Here is a 14,008-nt window from a genome sequence, read left to right as displayed (position 1 = left end):
TCCTTCTTTTGTATTTAGTTAGTATATAAAGTTCGTTAAGCTCTATGTTTAGCTTCACTAATATTCTTCTTTGCATTTTTTCTTGCTTTATATTTTTTTCAAGATTTTCTATATTTCTACAATTTTGTCTTATTTTATACCAATATCTTTGTCTTAACATGAAGGGAATAATTTGGTGAAAGACCAAACAACTATTCCTGAGATGAAACCCTAGATAGAGTGGGCATAAGGTTCAAGAGATAAAACAGCAGTCTGAATTGCTTCACTCAAAAATACAGGGAACAGAAAGAAAAAAGCAAAAGAGTGTGGATAGTGTCAAGAATATGCTTCTGCTTTTGCATAGTTACACAATTTTGTTTTAGTGAAATTGCGCAAGATTTTTTTGCCGCTCAAATCAAACCACTATATATATTGCGGTTGGAAATTAGGTAGGAATCATATGGTAAAAATCATGAAATCTTGAACAATCAGATTTATGAGACATTAGATAGATACACATGCACCCAATAATAGCAACTCTAATAATCCATAAAAGAAACATAATATGCAAAGCCTTCTTTACTTGGAACTGCAAATGTTCTCCATGCATCAGTATGGACGAGAGAAAGGAGTGAGACAAAAATAAGTACTTCTATTGAAGGGAAAAGCAGTCAATTTAGCAAGTTTGCATCCATTCATAGTAGTCAAAAGCACGCCTGAGAAGCACCTAGGCGCGAGGTGCAGTGGGGCGATGAGGCCAGCACCTCATCAGGGTTGAGGCGAGACAACCTTCAAGAGGCGCAGGCAGGCGCACTGAGGCTCCAGGCACAGAAAGTCGCACCTCAGATATCTGACCTTTTAACTTCATTTTTTAAACCTTTTAAGAAAGAAAACGTAGCCAGACTCGCACCAGCCCTAGCCCTAGCCTCAGCCAGAGGCTTCAACCCAAACCAGCAGGTCCAGGCTTCGTCTTCACGTCTTCGAGCCTTCAACAGCAAGAAAGCCATTGCAGGAGCCCTTCGTCTTCGAGGTTCGAGCCTTCGAACCAGCACAATGTTCGCCCTCAAGCCTTCGAACCAGCATGAAACACCTTCATCTTCTGCCACCAAACATCTCCGAAAACACAAGAAGAAACCAAAGCTTAGACACTTATTAGATAAATGGTGTAGCATAGAATGCCATAAAAAATTGAAACTATTGTCCAAACAAAATGATAATACTGTTGAAGATGTTGGCTTCCGTAGAATCTGTACTCTCTCCAAGATGAAATGATCACCAGCTCTACAACCAATCCCAATCCTTCCTGAATTTCCAATCCTAAATAACATGGGCAGGGGTAGACGATCAAATCCACATCAGGGAGTTCACTATTCAACAAGAGGCTAAAAGATAACTGAAGAACATAAGAGATTTTAGTGATAGATGAGGCAGATGAAGTAGCAGAAATAATAGAACCAACATATACTACTTGCATTAAGGAGGAAGGAATTGGGAGGAATGCAGCAAGAAAAGATATAGAGAAGGAGAGGCAGTGCTGCTAGAGATTCAGATCACAATCTAGAAAATGATAGATAGGAGAAAACCGCAAAAGGAAAACCTTGAAACAGACCGTCATAAGATTTCTGAGAAGAAGCAAGAGAGTTGCCATTCAACTATTAACTTGCAATGAGGGCTGGAGACAGTAGAGAAATCACAATCAGAGTGGGCTACTGTACTGCAATTTCCAAATTTTAGTGATAGAGATGACACAATGGAAAAATAATGCTAGAGACAGACAGCTATTGGTTGCAGCAAAGGAGAAATTGATACCATGCCAATTAGCGGAAAGAAAACATTCTGCTTTATATATTCTCTATCAAACAATACAAGGCAAAAGAATAAAATACAGCACAATACCTGGAGCTTGTTGATGGTTATCTTAGTCATTTAGCCTTGTTAGTGTGTGAGAGTTATGTTAACAAGTGAGTTAGTAAGGGCATTATGGTAACTGGAATGTACTTTGTCAAATATATTATAAACAGAGGGAGAGACCTATCATTGTGATACGGTCTTCCATTTTTACCCAATTATTCAACATGGTATCAGAGCAAGATCCAACCTAAGCCCTAATTGCACGACTGCCAGTAAATCAAACCTTAACATCATAATACCATGCAACCTGCTGCTGTAGAAGGGACATCAGCATCACCAAAGTCCAGGAGCAGTAGCAGTTTCCAGAAAAAGCTGCAGTCGCCAGAAAATTCCTGGGCGTCGCTGTGCTCTTCAACACCTCTAGAAATATCTCATATTTTGCAAAACTAACCACATGGTACGCCACAGAACCTGCCAATCTGCCAGCCCTCAAAATTTCACAGCCAGAGGAGCCTCCACACGCCTGGGCGTGAGAGATTTTTGAGCAGCCATTTTGGTCCGATTTCCTCCCAAATGTTTTGAATCCTTCCTCACACCATAATACCAAGTTGTTTGTCATCTTTTTTGTCCAAATATACCACCTATTTTGGCTGCTCATGTGTTGGATTTCAGGAATGATTGCTTGCTAATGCCTGTATCTGTTGATCAATGTTTATAGAGTTCATTGAGGCCTGAAACAGTGGTATTGTTGTGTTCTTGGTTTGGTGTTTTTTTTTTCCTTTTTTTTTTTCAATCTTTCTTGTTCATTGTGTGCTCAGGTCGTTGAACATTGTGTGTTGAGATGGTGTCCATGAATTCCAAGAGAATGTTGTTCACCGTGTAATTCTGATTTTCTACTGTATAGAGGTTGGTGGTACTGTTAGAGCTGTGTATTGATTTCTTGGGGCTGTGTCAAGTCTCTTAGAGCAGTGATAGCATTTATGCATTGATTTTGTCGGGTTGTGGCAGTGTTATGTCCATTTTTTGGTGACTCATCCATGGTTGAATCAGCGGTTGACTAGTTTGTGTTTGGTTCAGTTGGTCTGGAAGTTCACTTGTGGTTGTTTTGGTTGGTCTAGAAGTTCTATTGTGGAATCCCGAGATCATTTTGTTTGCTGTGTATTTCTGATTTGCTGCTATATCTATGTTGTGTTTGTGTTGGGATGGCGTCCTCAAATCCCAATAGTGTGTTTCCATCAAGCATTTGTTTCGGTGAACAGCATACTATGACTATCTCAGAGGAAGAGTATTCAAGGTTCCTTCAGTATCATACATGCTGACAAGATTCTCATCACAAATTATCTTTTGATTAGATGGGTAATCCTACAATTTGTATGTCATATTGTATCTCTCCCATGAGTCCTTGGATTATTGACTGCTGCTACTAACCATGTGAAAGGTGTAACCAACTTCTTTTCTGCTGAGTCAACAACTACAGTTAAGGGGATAGGAACAGTAAACCCTACTCCCTTAATCTCTCTTTCTTCTATTTTATACCTTCCTAAGTTCCCTTTCAATCTCATGTTAGTTAATAAGCTTACAAAGGCACTGAATTGTTCTATAACTTTCTTTCCTAATTTTGTTATAATTCAGGATCTGAGGACGAGGAAGAAGATTGGCACAGGACGTAAGGCTTTGTGGACTCTACTACTTTTAGTCATTCTTTTCTCCCATTGCCTGCACAATTGTTGCTACATCACTTCAAATCCATTGTCGCCTTGGTCATCCGTCCTTGGACAAATTAAAACAGCTAGTTCCTACCTTGAGTTTGTTTATAGTCTTGAGTGTGAGTCTTGTTAGTTGGAAAAACATCATCGTGTTCCCATTGCATCCCAAGTCAACAAATGGCAAATAGTCCTTTCATGCTCGTCCATTCTAATGTTTGAGATCCTAGTTATGTCATGTTGAAACTCAGTTTGATATGTCGGTCAAGATACTTCGTAATGATAATGCTAAGGAGCACTTCAGTACTTAATTCAATATCTATATGACTAATTCTGGTATGATCCATCAATCATCTTGTGCCAACACTCCATAGCAAAATGGAGTTGCAGAACGGAAAAACAGATATTCTCAAAGTCATCCATACCCTATTTAATCAAATGAATGTCCCCAAATCTTTTTGGAGTGATGTCATGCTCACTGCTTGCTCTCTCATTAATAAAATGTCATCCGATGTTCTTGGTAAAATCTGATATTTAGTTATCTTCTCTAAAGCTCCTTTGTTCTCCTTTCCTTGTATATTTGGTTGCGTGTCTTTTGTCCGTCAATTAACTCCAAGAACGAATAAGTTGGATAGACTATCAAATGCCTTTTTTTTGGGTTATTCCTATACTCAAAAGGGATATCGATGTTATAGCCCTACTTTATATTGATTCTTTGTCTTTGTTGATGTCACCTTTTTTTAGGCTACATCATAGTACTCCGATTCGTTGAGTTCTATTGACCTTGACGAGTCTTTTCCTTTGTCTAGCCTTCGCGATCCTAACATATTTCCTTTGTCCAGTCTTCCTACATCTTCATCTAGTTTGAGTCCTTCTCGTCACTTGGATCATCCCAATTTGCAAGTGTACACCCAATGACTTAAGGGAGAAGAGTCTTCTACAACTTCCACTTCTACGCCTCCAATTCCCTCGTCAGATGATCCTTTTCCCCAAGTGGTTAATCCTCCTATTGTTGTTTGAAAAGGTAAACGCACTTGTACCCAACATCCAACATCCAATCTCCAATTTTGTTTCTTATGATTTTTTGTCACCCTCATACTACTGTTTTGTCAGTACTCTATCTTCTATTGCTTTTCCTAAGTCTATTTTTGAAGCTTCACCCATTATGGGTGGAGGAACGCAATGATAGAAGAGATGCATGCTCTACATGATAATTGTACTTGGGACTTGGTATGTCTTCCTCTTGATAAGTCTATGGTTGGTTGTTGTGGAGTATACATTGTGAAGGTTAATCTTGATGGTTCCCTAGCTCGATTGAAGGCTCGCCTTGTTGCTAAGGGATATTCTCAGGTGTATAGCTTGGACTATTCAAACACATTCTCCCTTGTAGCCAAACTTGCCTTAGTATGTTTCATCTCCTTAGCCACCACATATCACTGGCCCCTACACCAATTACGCATGAAAAATGTTTTCCTACATAGTGATCTTCAGGAGGAGATCTATATGGAGCAACCACCTGGGTTTGTTGCTAAAGGAAAGTCAAGCTTAATGTGTTGGCTTCCAACCATAGTTTTAAATAACGGCCTCGACCGTTACGTAATGGTTTTTTGGGTTACCGATGCCATTACACCCCGCGAAAATGGTGGGAAGAAAAATCACGGCTGTAGTGGCTGTTATGGACCACAATCGTTACGTAAAGGCCGCTATGGCCGTTACGTAACCGCTAAAGGACTATTACGCCAAAAAAATTATTTTATTTTTTACCTTTTCTTCTCACTTTTCCCCTCTCTTTCTAAAGGATTTTTTTAGAAGAATAACCATTCTTATTGAATTTCAAGAGACACGATTACGAGATAAATAGTAGAGGAAGATCACCAAATTAGGAAGGCCACAAAATTAGAAAATCAAATCACCACAAAATCAACAAATCTCTAGGCCAGAAAACATGAAACTGAAACTACTAGAATCTGAAATAGTAATTTCAGATTTTATTTAAAAAATAGAATTTCCTAATTTATTCCCTAGAAATTCGACACCTACCCCCCCAAGTTGGAGCGTAGACATCTATCATGCCCAACTTGCTTACAAAGAGCTCAAAACTAGGTCTGAAAAGTCCTTTGGTGAAGATATCAGTTATTTGTTGAGTAGTAGGAACAAAAGGCATGCAAACAACTCACTATCAATCTTCTCTTTTATGAAGTGTCTGTCAATCTCTACATGCTTTGTGCAAATACTTATGGCAAGCTTTGTTGTCACAATACAACTTCATTGGCATGTTCACCGGCATCTGCAACTTTTCAAGAATTCTCTTCAGCCATAGCATCTCACAAACTCCGTTAGCCATAGCCCTATATTCTGCCTCGACACTGCTCCTTGCAACCACATTCTGTTTCTTGGTTCGCCATGTGACCATATTTCCCAAGACATAAGTATAGTATCCTGATGTGGATCTCCTGTCAATAACTGAGCCTGCTGCATCAGTGTGTGCCTCTATGTTCTACTGTGTGGTCTTGTGGAAGAGTAAACCCTTGCCTGATGTACTTTTCAAGTATCTAAGAATCCGATAAACTGCTTCAAGATGTTTCTCGTAGGGTGAATGCATAAATTGGCTTACCAAACTCACAGCAAAAGCAATATCGGGCCGTGTATGTGATGAGTAAATTAACTTTCCCACCAACTTTTGATACCGGGTTGTATTCACTGGATCACCTTCCTTGTCATCTCCAAGTTTCTGATGGGGATCTATTCGAGTGTCTGCTGGCCTGCAACTGCTCATCCTAGTCTCCCTAAGGAGGTCAAGGACATACTTCCATTGGGAGACAACAATCCCTTTCTTTGACTGAGCAACCTCCATTCCAAGGAAATACCTCATAGATCCCAAGTCCTTGATCTCAAATGTTGATGATAAGGAAGTCTTCAATCGGTTCATCTCAAGTAAGTCATCTCCAATGAGAATTATATCATTTACATATGGAATCAGTATCGCTATCTTCCCATCCTATGAGTGTCTTATAAGCATCGTATGGTCACCTTGCCATTGAGTATACCCCCGACTTTTAACAAACTGAGTGAATTTCTCAAACCAGGCTCTTGGTGACTATTTAAACCCATATAAGGACTTCTTCAGTTTACACACTTTTGTGCCAACCTTTTCACCAAATCTTGGATGTGCATCCATGTACACTTCTTCCTCCAGGTCTCCATTAATAAATGCATTTTTTACGTCCAATTGTTGCAAAGGCCAGTCATGATTAGTTGCAAGTAACAAAAGAACTCTTACAGAATTTAGCTTTGCGACTGGGGCGAATGTCTCCAAGTAATCAATGCCATAGGTTTGAGTGAATCCCTTGGCGACCAATTGAGCTTCATACCGTTCTAGAGAACCATCAGATTTGTACTTGACTATAAACACCCATTTGCACCCTACATTTGTCTTCCCTCTTGGTAGATCAACTAACTCCCACGTGCCATTTTTTTCAAGAGCTTTCATCTCCTCGAAGACAACCTCCTTCCACTCAGGAACTTTCACAGCATCCTGCACAGTATTAGGAATCTCCGTACAAGACAATTGTGAGGTAAAAACACGAAAAACAGGTGAGATATTTTCATAGGACACATAATTGGGTCCAAGACACTCGTCCGGACAGCAATGGGAAGTTCAGAACCATTGAACTCAAGATTGGAACCAGACTCGGGTTCAAAACCAAAGGACTCAGAACTCGAAGATGAAATGGACTGAACAGTGTAAAGGCTTGGTGAGGACATTACTTGTAGGGTTTACGGATTCTGGACAGTGTAAAGGATTAGAAGACTCTTTCTTTCGAGTTGTCCTCTATCGCGAGTAGACAATGTCAAATGGTACCAACGTTGTGGTGTTTTTTTTTTTTTTTACCCGTTTCTCCTTTGTTAGTCATTATAGGATCTTGAACATCATGAGATGGCACTGTAGGAAGACTTGCCTTTTCAATATCTAAAAAACTCAACTCACTTTCTCTTGGTATAATAAAGCTTGGGTTTTCAGGTTGAATAATCAAAGTTGGAGAATGATCATTTTGCGAGTCTTCAGTTTGGAAAAAATCATGAAACACAGCCGAATCTTTGTTTTGGTTCCCCCCCTGAAGATAAGCTGTAAAATAGGGATGTAATTCAAAGAATGTAACATCCATGGTAAAAAAATTTTTTTTTTTTTGGAAATGTGTTCAAAATATTTATACCCCTTTTGAGTGGGAGCATAACCAACAAACGCACATTTTGTGGCTCAGGGTTCAAGTTTTCCTCAATTATGACTATGAATATGAACAAAAGTGGTACAACCAAATATCTTCAGTGATAAAGAAGTAGAAAGCCGATTTGTTAGATAAAACTTATGAAAAACATCAAAAGGTGTTTCAAAGCTTACAACCTTATTAGGCATTCTATTTATGAGATATGTAGCAGTAATAACGGCTTCACCCAAAGATATTTAGGTGCTTGATTGGTAAAAAGCAATGCCCGAGCTACTTCCATAAGTGTTTGCTTTTTCTTTCGGCCAAACCATTTTGTTGCGGAGTGTCGACACAAGAGTTTTGATGAACAATTCCTTTTTCAAGAAAAAATTGGCCCAAAATGTTTTTGAAATATTCTCGACCATTATCACTCCACAATATTTGATTTTTTTTTGAAATTGTATTTGTACCATGGTGTAAAATTTTTTGAAAATTGTTTCCACTTCAGATTTTTCCTTTATCAAATAAACCCAACTTAATCTTGTATGATCATCAATAAAGGTCACAAACCATTTTTTGCTAGAATACGTAGATGTTCTACATTGGCCCCAAATGTCACTATGAATTACAATAAATGGTGTAGTTGGTTTGTAGGGTTGGGTGGAAAAGGATGCACGATGATGTTTAGCAAACTGACAAACTTCACATTGAAAAGAAGATGGGCTTTTATTCCGAAAAAATTGGAAAACAAGTATTTTAAATATTGAAAACTAGGATGGCCTAACATATAATGCCATAACATGATATCATTATCTTTGTAAACAGAAACATAATTTAAGCAAGTACTTTGACGTTGTCTACTCGAGTTAGGTTCATCGTCAAAACAATAGAGTCCATTTTTTTTCCTTTGCACTGCCAATCATCCTCCTTGTGGTCAATTCTTAAAACTCATAATAAGAAGAGTAGAAATTAGCTTGACATTGATGATTAGGGGTACTTTTATTGATGGACAACAAATTGCAAGACAAATTTGGAATGTGAAGCACATCATGGAGAGTTCACAACGAAGTGAGTTTGATAGTTCCTATCCCGACAATTACCAAGAGTGAACCATCTGCAATTTCGACCTTTTTATTGCCTGCACACGGACTATAGGATGAAAACAATTTGGAGCAACCAACCATATGATCAATTGCCCTCGAATCAATTATCCAAGAATGAACAAAATTAGGAATAACAATTAAAAATGCAGTTGCAAGAGAGTTACCCTTTTGTACCAAAGAATAAGACGGAGTTAAGGACAGTTTTGGAGACTGAAACAATTTGTACAATGCTGAAATTGCTCCTTGGTAAAAGGGACTACATCCGAGTTGGTAGAAGGCTCCTGAGTCTCTTCAACAGTGGCTTGGTAGGCGTGACTGTCATGTTTTGATTTTGGCTTCCAATTTGCTGGTTTACCATGAAGCTTCCAACATGTCTCCTTCGTATGCCACGGTTTTTTGCAATGCTTGCACCATGGTTTCTTACGCCCATTGAGTTTTGTAACTGTGAGATAAAGGGCTGAATTCTGGGAATAGTAATCAGCAGATTCAGCCTTGGGAGGAATAGTGGGATTGGACGGAATGGTTTCGGAAGTACCGGAAGAGTCGGTAGAATTTCTTTGGGCGCTTGTCATCGCCGACTTATACGACGTCATCAGAAGAAAGAACAAAATAGAAAAAGAGCACGAGGCTCTGATACCATGAAGGATTTCTTAGAAGAAGAATAACCATTCTTATTGAATTTCAAGAGACACGGTTACAAAATAAATAGTAGAGGAAGACCACCAAATTAGGAAGTCCACAAAATCAGCAAATCAAATCAACATATCTTTAGGCTAGAAAACAGGAAACTGAAACTACTAGAATTTGAAATAGTAATTTCAGATTTTATTCAAAAAAATAAAATTTCCAAATTTATTCCTTAGAAATATGACACTTTCATAAATTTTTCTCTATATACTATGTGGCGAGAGGGGGAAAAAATTATAATGAGGATGACAATGATACAAAATTTACTATTTCTTTGAATACTCACAAGAGATGCATTAATTAATAGTAACTTGTTAGGAAAATATTTTATTTTGATAATATTTGTAATTTGATATTTATGTTTTATATTTTTCAACTTCATCCTTCTTTTCTAGTTATTTTATATTTGCATTATTCGTATGTCTTGTGTTTAATAGATTAATGGAGTATATAATGTATTTTGTTTTACTAATTAATTTAGCACAAATTTATCACAGATAAAAACAATGAGAAGTATAAATACACGCACATGCGTACTTTTTCTATCAATGGTGGTTTAAAACAAATGTAAACTTGTTGCCCTTATCAAATAACTTAGTCGAACTAAAGGATCCAAAATACCTTAAAACTCTTTTTAAGAAGGGTTAAAAGTTTAAAACATGCAAGTATGTTAATATACACAAGGTTGTGTGTGCTTGAAAAAAATTCACGCTCGTGACATCCGCTTCCCGTTATGTAACATCCGCTACTCCCACTTCCTATTACACCCGTTACCGTTACATTATGCTACCCGCTACTGCGATTGAAAACCATGCCTTCAACAGTGTGTAGTTGATCATTTTATATTTTATCATCATACTCCATTCGGAAGGATTCTGCTTATCGTGTATGTGGATGATATTGTCATTACTGGTGATGATAATCATGATAATCAGAGTCTAAAGCATTTACTGCAGACTATGTTTCCGACAAAGGATTTGGGACCATTAAATAACTTCTTGGGTATAGAAGTATCAAGATCTTGTACTTGAACCATCTTGTCACAAAGAAAGTATGTTCTTGATCTTTTAGATGAGATTGGATTGTTGGGATCCAAACTTGTTGATACACCTATGGATCCTAATAGTAAGCTAGTGCCACATATAGGTGATTTTTTGCCCAAGCCAGGACAATGTCTGAATTATCTTATGGTTACTTCGTCAGATATATCTTTGGCACAAGTGTTGTGAGTCAGTTTCTTGATTTTCCGAGAACAAGTCACTGAAATGCAGTAATTCTCATCTTGAGATATCTCAAAGGTGCATTTGGGAGAGGTCTTTTATATCAGGATCGTGGTCACACTCACATTCAAGGATATATTGATGCAGATTGGGTTGGGTCACCTTCCTATAGAAGATCCACAATCGGGGTACTATATCCTTCTTGGTGGAAATTTGGTTTCTTGGAGGAGTAAGAAACAAATTGTGGTGGCCAGGTCAAGTGCTAAGTTAGAGTCTAGGGTCATGGCTCACACTATATGTGAACTTTTTTGGCTGAAGAACATGTTGGAAGAACTGGATTTTCCACATTCTCGGTCTATGGAGCTGATGTGTGATAATCAACCTGCCATTCATATTGCCTCCAACTCGATCTTCCATGAGTGGACAAAATACATTGAAGTTGATTGCTATTTTGTTCGGGAGAAACTTGTGTAGAAGCTCATTATCACACTAAGTCTGATTTGCAGTTTGCCTATTTATTTACTAAACCTTGAGGGGTGCTCATATTAAATTCATTTGTAACAAGCTAGGGGCATGTGATATATATGCTCTAGCTTGAGAGGGAGCGTTGATGGTTATCTTTGTCATTTAGCAGTGTTAGTGTGTTATGTTAACAAATGAGAGTAAGGGCATTATGGTCATTGTCATGTACTTTGACATTTAGTATAAATAGATTGAGAGACCCATCATTGTGATAAGGACTTCCATTTTACCCAGTTATTCAACAGGGTTGAACGTACAACTATATACAAAACCTAAATTTACATCAAAGGTGGTCCTATAAAAAATCATATTTGCAATATAATGCCATTTTGCTTAAACTTTTAACAGGTGCACCTTGTTGTAAACAAGAAGGAACAGGGTTAACCTTGAGCATTGACTGACATTCAAAAGATGTTCAACCAACAAGAATAGATGAATTAAATGCATGATGAGATGCACATTAGACACTTACAGAGTCGTAGCTGGCACGGATGCTAAGAAAATAGCTATCCAGTAGTATCATTACCATTTTTTATAAAAAAAATATGAGTCATGTAAGCATCTATGTACTAACAGAGTTGTTTGACTCCTACTATATTGCATTTGATATTATTGTTTCCATTTGTTTTTAAACTATTTTAGTAAATAACAAATTGATCTTTCTGTACAATCTGTTGCACATTCTAACATAAACTTTGGTAAAAGATATTTGATTGCATTGTTACCATTTATTTCTCTTATTCAAGTCATTTATTCAGTAAGAAATGAAGTGTCACAATGCTCTTCGATCCATGATTTACACCTCATCGTTGCCTTGTGAATTAACTACCTGTCTGTACTTCGTGATCCTAGAGTAACCGCTTACATTTCTCATCAATGCTGACACACACTACACATCATTAAATGGTTGTGATTAAATTCTCACAATCATTAGTGGTGAACCTCTTACATTTCCCATCACCGTTGACACACTGCACATCATTAAATGGTTGTGATAATATTCTCACAATCATTAGTGGTGATTCCACTAGAATATTGAGTGATTGGTCTAAATCAATATATTGAAGATATCTACGCTGTGGTCCCATTGTGTTGCAAGGAAAACGTACCTTGACCTTATCTTGTGGAACTCACATGGCATGTGATCTCTATCTTCAATTCCGGATGGTCATCATGAAATCTCTTTTGAATCTGGTAGCCAATTAAAGAAGGCTAATTTTAAAAAACTGGTAAAATGCCTAATTGACTAGGATGTTATAATCACTTCCTGCTGTTTTCATTTCAGTATGGTAAAACCAGGGGAAAGGGTAAAGAAGCAGCAGATGGCAGCTCCTCGTTCCTGAGTGCATCTTGCTGTAAATTTTTTGCTCCCAGTTTTTATGGAACTCAACAGGTATGTTCTGATAATGATTCTGATTATGTTCTGATACTTCTGATTCTACATTCTCTCTGCTGTCCCTCAGTTTTCCCATTTTTTATCTTCTTACATTGAACATGAACTTCCACTGATGAAAATGATTCAACAGCACAAGCCCAGCCCAAGGTAGACAGACATACAGACCAGCTGCAATATCTGCTCGCGCAATTAAGAATCCTAGCCATTGTTAGTCCTTCAGTCCATTTATGGTGAAAGCAACAGCTGCAAAGAAGATACTTCAAGAAGACTTCATCTCCTAAAGCTAGCTTTGACCGCCATTTCTGCAAACCTTCAGAACTACTCTCAGAACATGAACCAACTTCTTGCACCTACCCAATCAGTAGACTGCCCTTCAACTGCCAGCTCGAAGCTGGCTAATTGCAATCTTCCAAACTCAGTACCAAACCAGACTTCTTCCGCTCCAATTTAAATATGTTGTTAATCTCAGTCCAATTAACGTATTTGAAAACAGAAGTCTTCAGATGAATTGTTATTTGTAGTGGAGAGTTCCCCAGTTTGTTTATATTAGAGGCCTTCTTCGATATCCTTTTTTAATTATGGCATATAGCCTTTTTAGTCATCTTCAGGAACAGGAATGGGAGTTGGGCACGGGTTGTAACTAGCTCTTTTCTTCATTGTCATTGTTCGCGGAACTTGGGGAATGAAATATATGCGTTTGTATTACATCTACAATCCTTCAACAGTGTAATGATTGTGCAGAAGAATCAAGGAATTATATAATTTTAAATGTGTGGCTTTACTGTATGACATTGACAACCATTAGATTTTAGGAACTGCGTGAACACCCAATCCAATAGGGGAGGGTGCTAATAGGAAATAAAATAATTCTGGGGTCCTTATTGAACATTGTCTATTCAATTTGTGGACCTTCCAACGATTCTTGGAAGCCTAATGGCTCTGTTTGGAACTCAGAAAATATTATGAAAAGGAAAGATAAATATAAAAGAATTTTTATTTTCATGTTTAGTTATCAAAAAATTGAAAAAAAAAATTAAATCTATAAACAAAAATTTAATTTTACACATTATTAATATTTAATTTTTTTTTGTGATGTGGTTCATGTAAATTGAGATATAACGTTGGCAGTAGTATGAGAAGGTTGTTATATCGTACCTAATATAATCGTCATATAATGTTGGCAGTAATATGAGGAGGCTGTTATATGGGTGTTTATATTGGGGGGGTGATGGGGTGTAAAATATTGGCAGTGGTATGAGAAGTTTGTTTTACCTATTTACCATGAACAAGATGGTATGTGTTGTAAACTGTGAGATGATTAGTCTTATGTGGACCGTGTAAC

The 14,008-nt window shown here is 37.6% G+C and overlaps 1 protein-coding gene across 2 annotated transcripts in view; it reads left to right on the top strand.

Annotated features, from left to right (window-relative positions):
• The window catches only part of LOC131146872 (structural maintenance of chromosomes protein 6B-like), a 108,265-nt gene extending 94,830 nt beyond the window's left edge, over positions 1-13,435 (top strand). For both annotated transcript variants that reach the window (XM_058096704.1, XM_058096705.1), the window contains 2 exons: positions 12,556-12,663; positions 12,797-13,435. In XM_058096704.1, coding sequence (XP_057952687.1) covers positions 12,556-12,613 — 58 coding nt within the window. In that variant the 3' untranslated portion in view covers positions 12,614-12,663; positions 12,797-13,435. The remainder of the gene's footprint in view (positions 1-12,555; positions 12,664-12,796) is intronic.
• The last annotated feature ends 573 nt before the right edge of the window (positions 13,436-14,008 follow it).

Source organism: Malania oleifera, chromosome 13, assembly GCF_029873635.1.
Source record: "Malania oleifera isolate guangnan ecotype guangnan chromosome 13, ASM2987363v1, whole genome shotgun sequence".
NCBI classification, from domain to species: Eukaryota; Viridiplantae; Streptophyta; class Magnoliopsida; order Santalales; family Ximeniaceae; genus Malania; species Malania oleifera.
The sequence above is the reverse complement of the archived record's forward strand: the minus strand, read 5'-3'. Positions and strand labels throughout refer to the sequence as shown.